General features: G+C 44.4%; 1 protein-coding gene across 4 annotated transcripts in view; it reads right to left on the minus strand.

Moving 5' to 3' along the window:
• Positions 1-17,141, minus strand: part of MYO1B (myosin IB) — a 715,692-nt gene that overhangs the window by 307,644 nt on the left and 390,907 nt on the right. For all 4 annotated transcript variants that reach the window (XM_085648784.1, XM_085648782.1, XM_085648783.1 and 1 more), the window contains exon 14: positions 2,743-2,847. In XM_085648784.1, the coding sequence (XP_085504910.1) occupies positions 2,743-2,847 (105 nt within the window). The remainder of the gene's footprint in view (positions 1-2,742; positions 2,848-17,141) is intronic.

The raw sequence follows: 17,141 nt of genomic DNA on the forward strand, positions 1-17,141 counted from the left end.
CCGGCAGAGCGGTTTGTCAGGGCCGATTTTGGTTCCCAGTCTGGCCCTGTGTCCAAACACATCCTACTGTGCAGAACTAGGAAGGAGTCAGATTTTCAGACATCGGACACATCTGGAAGTGGCGCTATACAATAGAATGAAGTATTAATTGCACACAATGAAAGTACAACTGTTCATGTGGGTGCACTTAAACAAGCAATCGGTCTCCTGTTTCAAACTATGTGACAAAAGTGATGCAAAAAGGCGAGGCCTTTTCTTTACATATTTTTTTGCATGTTATTTTTTTGCATGTACCTTCTTTGAGTTCATCTTTCAATGCAATTTCTAGATGTGTTTTGCTTTTATCAAAGCGGATCAGATGAATTTAAAATTAGGGGAATTTTTTGTCATTGTTAAATTTAAGTGCCACCAGTGTATTTTAAGTTTGTTAATTTCAACAAATATTTACCAGAGTCCCTCTGCTAGGGAGAACCTTCCCAGCTACCGGCCTCCAGCCATTAGCAAAAACATAAAAATGCCAACCATCGAAAACAGTGCAACTCAATAGTACGGACATCAGGATGCTCGGCAGTGGCTAAGAACCCAAAGTAACAGCACTGCTTACATGCAACATGATTCAGACTAACTGAATGAAACCGGACAAATGTGACATGAAAGGTCCCGATACTAGAATACAGTGGGGTTTCCCAAAGGGGACACACCTGAATACAAAAAAAGCTGAAACCAACTACTCACACCACTAATTCTCCTCAGGCTTTTCATTTTGACACCCGGAGCCCAACATCCTGCTGTCGAGGGAGTGCACACTTCCATTGAAGTGAAGGTTTTCACTACCACAGTTTAACACATTTAACCCCTTCCCCGCTCATGACGGAACCGTTCCGTCATGAGCCACGGTTGGCGTGTGCTCATGACGGAACGGTTCCGTCATGACAATCCTGTTGGCGGCCGCTCCGCCTGCGCGGCGCTGTTTCCCCGCCTGTGCGGGGCGACAACGCAAATGGGCGGAGTCATGACGGAACCGTTCCGTCATGAGCACAGCTCAACTGTGGCTCATGACGGAGCGGCTCCGTCATGAGCACAGGCCCACCGCGCTGCCCCCCTGCCCCCCCCAGCGCTGCAGCGGAATGTCCGCAGCAGCGAAGGGGTTAAGGAAAAGTAACTTCTGACGAGCTGACTGAAAATCACTGCCAAATGTACATTAAAGAGAATGAGAGAATGCTTAATTGCAATGAGAGACTGACTTTTAATTTTAAAAAACAAAGAATGTGTTGTAAAATACTAACTGCCACATGCATCAACATAATCATTTGCAATTCCTAAATAGCGATTTATAAGGAATCGCTATTTTGGAATCGCAAATCCCTATGCATGTAGGAATCACATTAAATTTTGCGATTCCTAAACATTAGCTAATACCAATTCGGTAATTGCGAATCGCTATTAGCTAATGTTACTCCATTCATTCCTATGGGCATGCATTCTCAAATTGCGATTACCAAATTGGTAATCGCAAATTACAAATGCAATTCCATGGGTGGCAGGGGGCCTAAGGCTCCCCTGATGCACCCTCCCAAAAAGGTAAGTGTGTATATGTGGTGCACACACATGCCCTACGGGCATGTGTGTGCGCCATATGTCACTTTGTCACATGTCACTTTGAACAATGCACTTTTTGTGCATTTCTCAAAGATTTCGAAGTTGATGGTAATTAGCGTTTCCTAAATGCACAGTTTGCATTTAGGAAAGGCTTGATGCATTGCATTTAGGGAATCGCAATTTGCGATTCCTTAAATGCAATGCATCAATGCATTCGCAATTTAGGTAATCGCAAAAAATTGCGATTACCTAATTTGCAAATGGAAAGCCTTTGATGCATCAGAAAAGGCCTTTTTGCCCTCACAAACTTATCGATTCTCCGAATCGGCCTGTTGGCGAGGGCAAAAATGCTTGATGCATGTGGCCCTAAGTTCTGACATGACTGTAATACACTTATTTAACCAGATATTATTTATTTTATAAATACTGAAGCTGCCTTGTTGGAGCAGAACAACGATTCCACTTCAAACAATCCCAAATTTGACTCACATTTTATGAACACTTTAGCACACTTTAGCACGCGGAGCACACAGGAGTTTTCTGAGGTGGGGCAGTGACTCCAACAGTGTGGTTGATGCTACACCGGAGAAGTAGTAATCGAATCGCACAGTCACACAGTCTGAGAAGCAGTAACCGAATAGCACAGCCACAGGCAGTAGGGCATGTGCAGGCCATGCTCCTCCTGAAGTCTGAGCACTTCCTCGTGGACCTGCCGAGACTAGTCACATTATTCCTTGGTGTATCATTATCTAGCACTCATGGTTTAGAGAACCGAGTGTGCTGCATTTGTTTGTTCCAGGGGCCAGAACAAATATGTTTTTGTTGGCTCTGTCTCGTGACGTGTAACTGAACAGTAGTAAAATGTCAGGGTCATGAGTTACATTTGTGGGCTAGTTTCTTAAACACTAAACTGAGATGTGTGTGTTCGCCTGTTTCTGCATTCCGAGTTTCATTCTATGCGATAGCCAATGGCCAGAGTTAATTAGGAATTGATATAACACATGGGCCGTATGGGCTTTATCTTTACGACCCCAACATCACTAAAGGAATTCGCGTGAGAGTCCAGAGCTCTTCCAGTAGTGCATGGCTGCAATGTGAAACAGTAGTGACCAGAGGAGCAAACAGGATGAATCGAAGGATTACCTCGCGAATGTACTCTTCCTGCTCCTCTTTCAGCGTAAGCTCAATGAAGATCTGTTGCAGCTTCTCGTTGCAGTAGTTGATGATGAACTGCTCAAAACTGTTGTCCTACATGCAGAGAAACAAACATTAATACATGGACGCCCCATGACAGAGCACTCACTCTATATGGCCTAACGAGACAACACAAGCTTTGTGACGCAAACGGAGATGCACCTACTTCAGCTCAAAGAAAGATGCGTGTGGGGCTGTAAATGCTCTATCATACAGAAATCAAGCAGCAACACAATACACCGAAGAAACATAACCGGGAAAACAGTTTGCGATACAGCGTGCCACCACCGCTGATGGAAAGCGCTCTATTTCTGTGTCAAAATACCACCACAGATTGCTTCCAATTTGAACAAGTCAAAGCCTATTTAACCAACAGCATATAAATCCCAAATGTCAGGACCTGCAATTAAATGTTACCATCACACCATTCTGTAAGCATGCATTAATTATTCACAGAAAATACCCAATCCGTGCACCCCTGAAGGAATATTTAGCACCTAGCAACTTCCTATGTACAGTGGCTGAATGAGAGAATTCATCTATTTCAGCTTTAGGGCTCAAACCTCGGATTATTTCAAACCGACCTAGTGGAACGGGGATTTCACAAAAACCTATGACCAATGTTTAGCAGTGAGATCCATCTTCTGAACTGAGTTTTTCTCTCACGAGTTCAAAATGCAGTGTACCCTGCAAGACAAAAGGTCTGAGCATTCGGCTGTCCATAAAACCACAATCTAAGTACACTGATTTACATACTGCATGCCTAAAACACGAATTTGGAGCATTCGACATGGGTAGACTCAAAAGGAAGTCAAGGTACAATGTGTCTAATATAAACCTGTGCATTAAACGGACAGCTAAACACGGGGATGATCAGTTTTGTATCAGACTGTTTTGACAGGTTTAGAGAAATCCTCTAACCTATCATACTTGAAGTAGGTCAGACCTTGCGATCAAAATAATCTAGAATATTGGAGAACTAAGTGGAAGCAGGAGAACATACGTACCATTGTAAACGGTTGAATGAATGAATACAATATACCTTATATACCATGCATGTATTGTGCCAAGGCCCGGGTGGAACCATCAATCACCGACTGTGCCGATTTGTTGGTACAGAATTATTGGACTCAAGCACGCATAATGCTTAACGGGAGCACACCAAGGGTGGGAGGTGCTGATCAGTAAGAATCAGGAAATTGGGTCCCACTGCCTTTTACTGGCTCGGCCAGTTAGTTCATCAAACAATATTTTGTTAGAATGTCAACTATAGGCAAAACAGACCATACCAATCAAAATTATATGGCATCACCAAATCTCGCAAACCTGCAATGCAATTTGTGCCCTCAAGGCAGGAACTCTACACCACAAAACAGACAACAACTTTTTTATGCAATGAGAAGGCGTAAACGATATAAAAAGCAGCATCAGCTCAAAATAGAAACACAAAGCAGACAAATTGCAACCTCTCAGGCCAATTTCAAGCTGAAAAAAGTTTGTTTGTGCAGCTTACTTTCGAGACTGGTAAATCAAAATACCTGCTTGCACATCATATTTTTGAAAACAGAAGACAGACGCGACATTAGAATGCAAGTAGTAAGGATTCCAGTGAAGATTACAGGTAAACAGCATGCAACACAATTGCCACTGCAAAAACACCATACTTACAGCTTTCTGATGAAACAACAAACCAGAAGGAAAATCATAAGGAAATGTTGTTAGTTTTACAAAAACCCCAACAACTGCCCAAATTTTGTTTTTTCGACATCAGCTGCATTAGAAACAACTTCTAATTTCCCGACATTCTTGGCAAAGCACACCCTGCAAGAGAGTAGCCTGCTTGCAAAGACTAAGAATTTTCCACAACAAGCTCACATTAGAGAGGAGGGGTTTGTGCAAATTATAATAGCCTATAGGAGACCAAAGAGGAGACAACTTTGATAACATTTAGTCCTTTTTTCTCTAGTAAACCCTGGGCAGGATGACAGAAATCCTACAAGATAAAACCCAATTATTAGCTCTTGTTTCCCTCTACCTCACACCTCTACCACCACGGCTATGCATTTTCTCCACTGATTTACATTGAAGAGGAAGGGATTTTTGGTAGAAGACACGTGAAAGAAAGCAATTTTGGGCTTTAAAAAAATTGGGAGTCTCCCGCCTGAATCGAGGCTGCTGGCATGTATGGTAAAGCTCCGCGAGGCACTCTAAGTCTGGCCAGGTGAGTCTTGACAGCGATGCAGACCCCGCAAATTATATTTCTACTTCGCCTATGCAAACAATGTGAGACTCCTTTGAAATTCAGTTTCCCTGCATATAGTTAAGAGATTAACACTTCAGGAGCCAAGAAATCTTAATGCACAGAGGCTGCAAACACTATGGGGCAAAAGGCTGACGGATGCATAAGGACTACTCCACACCTTGAATAATCACTTTATAAGCGTTGCATATACAGGGTGTTTCTAGACCAATACACAGCTTAAGAGGGGTTTGTTTCAGAAATGTATGAGACAGGACTGCTTTGTTCCACTCGCGATGAAGTGACATTACATATCTCCATTAAATAAATAATGTACTCTTTAATCAAACAAGGGAAGCGGAAGTTAGCACGTGGTTTTGATGTGTGGGACAGGTCATGTATGGGAGGCACAATTTAAGGGTGTATTTTTTCATCAAACGCGCCATTCTGGGAGTGGATAAGTCCTGCGGAGGAACTACTTTTTCAGGCAACACCCAAAACATAAGCAAGTAAAACAAATCCGAGCAGCGTCTAATTGCCTTTGAAGTCAGTGCTGCAGAGGGTCATCGTGTCTGGACACCATGTGTAGTTATTCTTTGAGGAAGTTTACTGCATTTGCTAGTCACATGTCTGCTTTTGAAGTTGATATGGCATCAGAGACAGAGAAAGGCGCTTCAGATACTGTCAGTTTTGAGATTTATTCCAGTGTCAGATCAGAACATTGCACACTTAAGCAGAAACATCTATTGTCTGGTTTCAATGTGATTTTTAAACTATAAAGAGACACCACGTGGAAGAAGCATGCACGATCAGCATCCAGCTGGTGCAGTATTTTTAACCACAAACGAGAGAAAATATAAGCCAAAGTCGGAAGTTTAAGGGGCCTGCATCAAATAAGATCGATCGTTTTTGGAAAGTGAGGTGAATCTAACAAAATAGCTTAGCCAAAAGCCAATAGGTCTCGCCTTTGAGACCTATTAGCATTGCGAATGCCTTCCGATACTGCTGTGCAACTTGGCCAAAAGGAGAAATTAAAAGGAACAATAAAGCAGCTGCACCATTTTCTGTGGCACGCGTATGCGTAATGGTGTATGCGCACACATGCTCCATCACATAAGCGCATGCCATTTTTCATTGATGCAAGAGGAATCAGTAAATAATGAAAATGAAATTGATGTAGCGTGAAAGTGTTTTTTCCCCCAGGTTTCTCTCTTTTTTTTTTTTTTTACAGATTGGGCCAGCAGTCATTTTCTGGCCGTCCCTCCCCCCAAACAATTATGAAAAAAGTGTGCTGGGCAATATGGGAAGGAGGGCAACAGAGGAGCAGTGGGGGAGCAATTGGAGGAGGATACAACATAAATAAGGGTGGGTGAGGGCTGGAGACGAAAAGTGGTACTCTAGACTCTGGTGCAGGAGGTCACAAGGACTTCCTGAACCTGGAAGAGTGGGGAGAGCCTTTTGTATCTGAAAGGATGAGGGATACATACTCCTTAGAGTTAATCAAATAACCTCTATAGTATCCCTCTCCTAGAATCGTCAATTCTCATGAGGAGGGAAAATAAGCTACGCCTAAACTCCACCTCTCAAAGGTGGGGGAAAAAGGGAAAATATTCCTTTTTTTTCATATAACGCTCACCCACTCTAGTAGTGTCATCATAGTAGTGTCATCGGGTTCACCCCGACGCCTAAAGGTCATGGTGGGATCAACTGCATTCCAGGGAGCTCTTTGAATATTTGTCAGATAAATTACTTGTGGATGCAATAACTATTACCACTTGCCTTTCGGGAATACCCTACTGATCGGTATATTGTACCCTTCCAGGGTGGTGGGGGTAGGCCCTGTAGTCAAACCATCATTAAGGGTCCCTGCCCTCTATAAACCTGCTCGGCCTCCACTCTCCCCAACTGGTGACCGGGCCTACCCCCACCGCCCCTCAAAGGGTAGAATATACCCATCACTAGGGCTGTCCCAATAAGGCAAGTGAGCATAGTTATGGCATGCACAAATAAATTCTTTCTGCATGCCACATATCATCCTCACAGGACACAATACGGCATCAATGGGAGAGCAATAATAGGTTTTCTGCCCTGACGAATGCCCAGGACCTTTTTAGGCCAGTAGAGTAGGGCAGAAACACGTTGGCGTTTTAATAAGGTCATAGGACCACAATATCTTGAATGCCCCTTCATAGTTTTTAATCTTTCCCATCCTCCCTGCGAATAGAGGGATACCTTGGGTTTGGAAAGGGAATTTTATTTTGTACCACCCCCTAGAAAGAAATATTCAAAGAGCTCCCTGGAAGACGATCAAGCCCACCCTGACCTATAGGCGTCAGGGTAAACCCCCGATGATGAAGCATGCCACTACTAGACTTGGTGAGGATTAGATTTAAAAAAAAAAAAAGGAATCTTTTCCCTTTTCCCCACCTATGAGATGTGGAGTCTAGACATAGCTCATTTTACCCCTTCATGAGAATTAACTGTTCTAAGAGAGGGATACCGTGGAGGTTATCTGGGGAAAGTATTCAACATGAGTGAGAGCAACACGGAGGGCAGGAGGGGAAAGCAGATGAAGGAGACGGTAACAGAAAGTGCAGGAAGCAGCAAATGAGAAAGAGCAACACTGAGCATGGGCAACAGGGCAGAAGCACACTAGGGAGAAAGCAGGAAAACAAATTCTTCATGGAGGGTTTAATCAAAAGGAAAGAAAAAGCATCTGTGTTTAGAGTGTAGCGCTGTTGATTCACATTCTCTGCCTCCCACAGAATGGTCATGCATTACTGGGGCAGTTTCAGGTACCAAAACTCTAGAACCTCAGGTGCCAGATCGCTAGGTAGAGTTGCCTGGGATCTGGGTTGTCGAAACTGACCTTGCCTCTGGGTAAGAAAGTCCAGTCTGAGCAGAAGTTTCTCATGGGACATTTCCAGAAGCGTGGAGTACCAATACTGTCTGGCCAAGGTCGTGCCACCAGTTTAAGGGTCATTGACACTTGCCTCATACCACATACAGGGGGAGTAGGACAGGAGACAAAGCTGAGGCAAAGATCCTTGATCAGTTTATCCATAGTGCATGGCCATGGACTACGGGTGAGGGTATGGAGTTAAGGCAAGAGCTGCTGATTTTGGAAATGGAGTAATGAGGTTCAAGTCTTAGGGTATGCTCAACATCCTGTTATTCTGGACAAATTACTTAATCTCCCTAAAAAAAAATCTGCCCCTGTGTAACTGGTACTCATGCAGAGTTCATGCTATATAAAGCTGCCAAAAGAAAACTGAGTGTATATACCTGGAAGCAAGGTTTGGACATTCTGAATGTGCAGGGATAGCAAACAGGTCTATTTGTAGGATGCTCCAAAGGTGGACTTACGTAGGTGGAATTCCCATTCACTGACTTGATCCGTCCTACTGAACAGCTTGGGTAGGTCACTGTGAACTCCCAAAATTCTCAGCTAAAAGTCAGATGTGGCGAATCACTCAATATACACTACTGCTGAGGGGAGTGAGTACCTCCCCCAGCTTCTGCAAGTATACATTGCCATCATATTGTCTGTCAATGAGGACTTCTTTCCCCAAACAACCTCGTAGAAGGGTTTTTGAGGGCTAAGTGTACGTAAGTAGTTCCTGGCAATTGATGTGGCAGCCCCGGTGATGAGGATTTCACACTAGCTTCATAGTCATGGTGTCCAGATGCGCTCCCAACCTTCGAAGGAGGCATCAGTGTTAATGTTCATTTGCGGAAGTGGGTCTCACTGCAAATAGTAGTTGGCCTTCACCACCACTAGATCTACCCAGAGACCCTCCTCTTGTGATCATTGCCTCATGAGAGGGCGCATGTGGAGCCTGGCATGCTGTATGATGGAAATGCACTAAGCCATCATTCCTAAAAGTAGCATCATGGTTCTGACCTTGAAGTGTTGACGGAGTTGAAAGAGGCAGCAGCAATACCATTTGGTGACTGGGGTATGCATCACAGTAGGGGTAGGATCATTTAAAAATGGAGGTGGGACTTGAAAGCATTTATGATGTATCCCAAACTGTGGAAAAAGGAAATCGCTGCTTTAGCAAATGCTAGACATTACTGCTTGCCACCGCTCTAACCATTTCCAGTCAAATAAAGACACGAGTGTCCAGACTACGCAAATTGATCACCAACATTGCTTCATGATTACCCTTGAAGTTGCTGTCACCCCAAAAGTTGGCACTTTGAACAGGTAGTTATATCCACTTAACACAAAGCAAAGATACTAGCGGTGCGCAGGATGGCTGAGTATGTGAAAATTGGAGTCTTTGAAGTCAAGCGCCATCATGTATTCACTTTGTCAAAGCAGAGGGATTCTGTACTACAGAGTTGTGATATCATAATGTCCCAACAGGATGTATTTGTTGAAATGCCTGGGGTCTAGGAAGGGCCTGAGGGAGTCACCCCTTTTTGCCAAAAAGGAAGTAAAGCGTAAACTCCTTTCCCCTGATGGTGCGGAGGCACACTCTTTTCTTACCCCCTTCTTTTTTTGGAGGGGGGAGGGGGCAGGCATGTATTTCATCCATAAGGAGCCAGAGATGGTCTTGACTGAGCACATGTCTGCAGGGTGGAATGTTGGAAGGGGTACTAAGAAGCTTTAGGCAGTAGCCATTGGCGAATACCTCTAGTACACACTGGTCACATATGATCGCCTATCTTTTGGGTTAACTTACAGGACTCTGGCTAACAGAAGACGGGGACAAGCATAAGTGCACACACAGGCACATCCCCTTAAAGATGTGTAGCTACAGGGGAGCGTCTTCCTGATCTGACCAAACAAAAAATTAAAATCACACTAAGTCAGGGTGCCTCTCTTTCACAAGAGAACAAGATAGATACGACATTGTTAGACCTCACGTTAACTGCATGGACGAATGTCTAGATAGGCGGGGATTATAAGAGCCCTAACAAAGGCTAGAGCCCCAGAGGGCATTCGAATGGTCAATAGGTGAGGCATTGAATCGCATCCAGCATCCGGAATATATGGTGTTTTTAATCATATCTAACATACCCAAAAATAAAAGATATATCCTAGGGTATAGCTTAAGATATTTTTTATATTTATACTGATCCCTGCATAATACAGCACTCATGTATCTAAGAACTCAACAATGGTTAAGTCCACCAAAGTGGTATCTACCTACTGATGTGTGGAAAATCGCCTATGATGAAGCACGCCAAGATGTCGGGCCTGGCCCTCTCTGCAGGGTCACCCTTACATTTTTTTCTTTTTCCCTCCACTTTTTGCTGAATTCGTTTTTGCTGGCCATAGAACTCTGTGTACTTTATCACTGCTAACCAGAGCTAAAGTGCATGTGCTCTCTCCCCAAAACACAGTTAAATCGGCCTGTACCCAATTGGCATATATAATTTACCTGCAAGTCCCTTGTATAGTGGTACACCATATACCCGGGACTGTAAATTGAATGTTACTAGTGTCTCTGCTGCACCTTTTGTGCCACCCATTTAACTTGCACTTTAAAACATGTCCTAGGATGCCATTGCAGCCTGGATGCAGTTTTAAACTGTCATGTCGACTTGGCATTAAAACTCCCTTGCCAAGCCTTAAACTCCCACTTTATTACATATACGTTACCCCTTAGGTAGGCACTAGGTAGCCCATAGGGCAAGGTGCGGTGTAAATAAAAGGTTGCACATGCACTTTTCAGTTTTATATGTTGTGGTAGTGAAAAACTGACAAATGCATTTTTCATTACTATGAGTCCTACAGTTCATTTAGGATAACATTGGAGATTCCCTATTACATTTAATAAGCTGTAATTTCCAATTGTGAGCAGGTATCTATCTCATGTTTGGTGTCTATGAAATTTCAATGAAAAACCCTCTTCAATGGTAAAGTAGGCTGTTCATTACAGTTTTGAAAATGCCACTTTTAAAAGTTGCCATTTCCTTCCTGTAGCCCTTTGGTGCTTGTAGCCTGCCTTGGGTCACATGACTGAGTGTAACTGACAGTTACACCTGGTGAATTCCTCCCAGATAGTCATGCAATAGAGGGATTAGGTGTGCCTGAATGGGCCATCTGCTGGCAGAATGGAGGAAATGGGGGCTGAGCACAGCCCCACTTGCAAATGAATAGCCTGTGCTCTGCCTTCACACAAAGGAGCCTAGCGACCCCACATTGTCAGTGCAGCCAGCTTGGCGGCAGGTGAGGCAGGAAATTCCATGCACTTCAAAGACACTGTCTAGAAGCTCCTCCAACGTTACAGAACTAAGGCACCATGGTATAAAAAGGGTAAATCAGACACCAACTCGTCATTACGCTTTTGAACCAGTGGATACTCTGCCAGGAAGGAGGACTACTGTGCTGCAGGAAGGACTGCCATTCTTGCTGGACTACTTCTCTGATGGATTGCTACCCTGATTGCCCTGTTGCTCTGCTACTGGGGACAAGCTTAGATCTTCAACTCTCCCAGGACCTCCACAGTGACTCACAAAGACTAATTTGCTGGCCTGTTCAGAGCCACAGGGACTCAAACTGTTTCCTCCTTCTTGAGCCCGCACCTGGACCCAACCTAAGTGAGCCCTGACCCTACAAGTGGTGCCCCTCCAATCCTGGACCCTTGGATGGTGGTGCTAAAAATGCCAAATTTCAAATGTGGGAACTTATGAAAAATGTTGTCTAAAAACTGCTCTGAGAACCAGGTGGCAACTGGGACCAACCTGATCGCCTATCCGTCCGAGGTGCATCGCCGCTCGGATTGACTTCACGGCTTCTCCGGCTACGTTTTTCTCCGCAGCAGCAAATCTTTTTCAGTGGTCCTTCACCAAAATGGTATCCAACCTCGTGGAACTGCCTTTGGCTACAACTCTCTGGTTCGTCCTGCTGGAGATTCTTGAATTCCATTCAGAGACTAAGTCAGAACATAGAAATCTTCATCGCGGCTTCGACTCAAAGCTATCTGACGATGACGCTCCTTTCTCGGACACCTCCTTGCAGTCCGAAGGTAAGTGCTGACCGTGCCCAATCCACTTCTTGTATCTGAACCGCACTCCATCTGGGTCAGTCATATTCTTCAACTTTGATCCGGTCTTGTGCGACTAGATGTCCGTGGTTGGCGCTTTGATCTATTCGGTGCTACTTTTTACTTACAACTTAAAAAGTTCATCACTGTGGTTCTACTGAATGGTTTTAGTTGTTTTGGTGTCAAATAATTTATTCAAATTTACTTTAGGTTTCTAAATTGGTTTGGGATTTTTCCTTTGTTGTATTTTCACTCTGTTACTGTTTTTTTGCTACATAAATACTTTACACATTGCTTCTAAGTTAAGCCTGACTGCTTTTTGTGGCAAGCTACCCAGGGTTAAGGACAGGTTAACTTAGTGACTTTTTGTGGTTCACCCTGCAAGGGATTATGGCTGTTGCTTGACCAGGGCTCACACCCCAGTCAACCAACATCCCAATTTCTAACACACAGTAAGTTGTGGGTGAGGAGATTCCACCAAAAATCTTTAAGGAGTCCCGTAGTGTAACCCAAAAGAAAGAACAGAAATCAACGTTCAAGGCACCAATAAAGCAGGTTCCAGAAATCGGCTGTGTCCGAGTGAGGTGGTCTCTAGCGCTCTCTAAGACTACCCTCTCTGTTCGCTCTGTCTGTCTTGCTTGTTTCCCTGATGTTCGTGAGGAAGCTAACGCGGTTAAGGCAGCTGCCGAAAGCAGATTGCTCGATGCCGTGAGCTGAACTGAAACGAACTGAAGCGAAGATAAACAAGGAGTTCTGCAAGCAGGCTGTTACTGCTGTTGCTAATCGCTTTATCCTGCATCGAGGAGTCTGCTATGCTGTGGCTGCTGCAGCTTCTCGCTACTACCCCCTACAAACGCAGAGTTGGTCTACTTACTGCTGGGTTCGGCGGCTGCCGTATCAGCACTGGCAGCGGCGGTTTCGCGCCCGGTCTCCGGCGGCTGGGGGAAGAGAGCAGGCTCGCTGTGAGCAGTCTCCGGGCTCAGAGGGATCGCAAAGCCCTGGAGCGGAGCAGTGACTCAGAGGATGGGGCCTAAAAACGCCAACTCCAGCGTGGCTTCCAAAGGTCCAAAGACTCGTGCAGCGGCCGCTGCAACTACGAGCGCAGCGCAACTAACTCTGGCTCAGGACCCCACTGGCATACCGCTGATTGACCGTAACGCACAGAAGGGCATCCGATCCACTAGCGAGTTGGGCCCCAAAGAGCTACATGATCCCTTGGCCAGTCTGGACGCTGCTATCATGGTTGTCGCTGGCTCAAGAATGGCAATTGCGGTGATTAAAAAAAAAAAAAAAAAGCCTGGCTCCAACACAAACATGAATCAAGTTCTGACCCTACCGACCTCGATCAGCAAGAGCAAGGATACATTCGCAGGCATAGCGAAAACGGCAACAAACTGTTTAGAGACTTTCCCCTCTGCTTTATCTTCTAACGACCATCTGAACCCCCTGTTTGAAAGTACTACAGAGCAACAGCTCAACATTGCCCACGATCTACTCCACGGTCTAGCAGCTTCAGAAGCTGTTGGCTCGGAAGTCGATAATCAGCCCCCTTTAGCAGAAGCTGTAGTAGAGGCGGACTCTTGTGGCTCCGGGGCGAAATTTTACTCAATGTCCGATGTTTCAGTCGTTTCAGAGGGGGAAAGTCTGGATCTTGACTCGGCGGATGACAGAAGTGCAGCGAGTTCTGCACCTTTCGAGGAAGAGGAGACTAGTATGTCATTGCAAGAGGGGGGAAACACGGTGCGAAAGGCGCAAGACGTATCCCGTCCCAGTAATCTGTTGCCAGGGCAAGCTGCAACTAATGATGGATCACCAATTTTAGAATCTTATACAGACTCTTATACAGCAGTACAAGTCAGTGTGACAAACAACAGTACTACAGATCCGAGTCCTAACTTTGAAGAAGTTGATCATGCCATTACTCTGACGACAATATATCATGCCATCATGTCGCACCTAGAGGAGACAAAGGCGGAGAGCTTGCGGGTCCAGGGTGCAGTGCGTAAACTACAAAATATGGTCCGACGCGTGGCTAAATCCTGTTCTGAGCTGGCAGCTAGAACGGGAGAAGCTGAAGGAAGAATTTCCTCAGAGGATGTGATGGTATCTCAGAAGGCTGATGTTTCTGCCCTTCAATCGACACGCGATGACATAAATTGGAAGTTAACTGACATTGAAAACAGGTCAAGAAGAAACAACCTGCGTATACTTGGTATCCCCGAGGGATTGGAAGGGAGTGACATTCGTCAGTTCGTGATCGAATTATGTACCGATACTTTCCCTGAGCTAACTAATTGAAAATGGGAGCTTGAGCTCCAAAGGGTCCATAGATTTCCCTTTCAGGTGCGGGCTGGCTCTAGAGGGGCAGCGGCCAAACCTAGGGCAATCCTGATTTGCTTGAACAATTTTTTACTTCGTGAGCGCTTATATGATCTAGCACGGCCTAACCGTAAGCGGAGAGCTAAAGGTTGTGAGTTTTTTATGTCCCCTGACTACTGTCAGGCCACAGTACAACTTAGATGGCATTTTCGCCAATTATTCTTGCCACTGCAAGCGAAAGGAGCGCAAGCTTTTCTATTAAATCCCGCTAAGCTCAAGGTTATATTTAAAGATAAAACTTCATTTTTCACCTCCGAGATAGCTGCAGAAGAATTTTTGGGGGCACTGTAAGGGATAATCTGCTTCAGTGATATCAGTGAAAGCTTCCTCTTCGATAAACTTAGTTTGGTGTATATTCAGGGAGACAGGGGGGTGGGGGAGCGCTCATTCCTCTCTATCCATCTCCAATAGGGACTATTCAGTCCCTTTGCCTCATTTGGGTCTGTTCAGGGGAAGGTGGGGGGGTATGGGCAGTAGTAGGGAGTGGGGGAGGGGTCCTGGGGCAAGGAACGTAGGGAACACAGCGGTAGGGTAGAGGCATTCGAAATTGCGCAAGTTATGGTCCATTAAACTTACCTTAGCCATATCTATCCCTTTGGAGTTTCTGGCAGAAGTAAGCTTTATATACACCAACATTTGGGGGTGGTATTTGTGTGGTCTTTCAGCTATGATAAAACAAGCTTTGATTAAAGATGGGCAAATTCGCTATTCGTTCTTGGAATGTATATGGATTGAATAACAGAAAAAAAAGAGGAATTATGGCTCAGATTCTTAAAACAATGAGGGTAGAACTGCTATTTATTCAAGAAACACATATTGCATGGAACAACAGGGTCTTCCTCAAAGATCTCGGTCTAGAGCTATGGTGCTGCACACGGCAAGGTTCGAATACAAGAGTTGTTGCTATCCTTAAAAAATACGGGTGGGGGGAATGCAAACGTGTTAAGTCTGATCAATTTGGCTGGTGGGCTATTATCGAGATGAGGACAGACGGCCTTCTTTTTACTCTATGTTCTTTGTATGGGCCCAATTCCGATGACCCCGTTATGCTGAATGATATCAGTATTGAACTGGCCTCATGGCCTTCTCCTGTAATCCTATGTGAGGATTTTAATTTACATTTGCGGGGAGATGAAAACATTAGTAGTAACATTGAGTATAAGGGGAAAAAGAGTAGGGTTTTTAAGGCTACCAAGGGTCTTCTTAACGATTTTGGTTTAGTAGAAGTCTGGTGGCTGAAAAGATCTGATGACCCTGGCCATACATTTTTTCCGCCCCTCATCAGAAACATGTTCAATTGGATTATTTTTTTACATCTTTAGAATTATTGACTAACGCTAGGATTGACATTCAACCGAAAATAATATCTGACCACAATCCAATTATTCTGGAATTAGAGGTAGAAACATTGTATAGACCCTCTAAAAAACTTTTGACATTTGAGCGTCGGTTATTGGTTGACCCTGCCTATCAGGAACTAATGTCTAAATGGATTGTGGAGTTTTTTTAATTTAATCGTGGATCTGCTCCAATCGGTATGATATGGGACGCTTTTAAGGCTGGGGTGCGGGGGGAGTCCCTTAGTCATTCTATCAATAAACAACATAGAATGAAGGCGGAGGAGTTGAACAAACTGAGAGTCTTAGAAGTTAAATTTATGTTGGCTCTTACTACTACTCAGGATTATGATCAGATAGCAAAAGACTTGGCTGTTCAAAAAATGAGGGTTTATCAAAACTTCGCCACTAAGTTAGCGGCCCAAATTGCAGTACATCGTTCAGACTTATTTGAGGTGGGAGAGAATTCGGGTCGTCTACTTGCTAAAAGATTACGACAGAAAGAGGTTGCTAGGAGGGTTGATTCAATCCAGGATGAACATGGGCAAATCCAAGCAGAACCCGCAAAAGTCCTGGAGATTTTTAATAATTTTTATACTCAGCTGTACTTAAATGAAGATATTACTGATATAGAAGGTAAACTCGTAGGGTTCTGGGGAGATAATGAGTTCCTTAAATTAACTCAAGAACAAAAAGAAGAGCTAGAGGCGGACATCTCTAACGAGGAATTGGAGGCAGCAATCTTATCGCTTGCGGTCGGTAAGGCGGTGGGCCCAGATGGGATCCCCTGGAATTCTTTAGAACTTTTTTGTCGGTTTTAATAGACAAATTGCTGGCAACGTTTTTAAGTACTCAAAAGGGATTACCCCCTCCGTCCTGGCAGAAATCAATAATAACAGTGTTCCTGAAAAGACAAACCTTCTTTGTTACCTTCCTCTTACAGACCTATTTCATTAATCAATGCCGACAGTAAAATCTACACTAAAGTCTTAGCTGTTCGTCTGTCGAGTGTTATTTCCACCCTTGTTTCACCATTTCAGCATGGGTTCATCTCTGGCCGCGATACAACTGATCACGTTCGTCGTGTGATAGCATTAATGGATTGGGCAGAAGCTACGAAGTCCCCTATTGGAATCATCCTGTTGGATGCCGAGAGGGCATTCGACAGGGTGTCGTGGCCATTTCTTTGGGAGGTTCTGCGTTTGAAGGGATTTGGACCGGGCATACTCCAAGCTAATAAGTCACTATATCAATTACCTACTGCGTGTATACGCCTGTCTGGTAGAGAGTCAGAATCTTTCCCAATTAGCCGCGGAACGAGGCAAGGCTGCCCCAGCTCACCTTTATTATTTGCCTTATACATTGATTTCTTTTTTTCTAAATTAAATTAGT

Source organism: Triturus cristatus, chromosome 3_2 (genome assembly GCF_964204655.1).
Source record: "Triturus cristatus chromosome 3_2, aTriCri1.1, whole genome shotgun sequence".
NCBI classification, from domain to species: domain Eukaryota; kingdom Metazoa; phylum Chordata; class Amphibia; order Caudata; family Salamandridae; genus Triturus; species Triturus cristatus.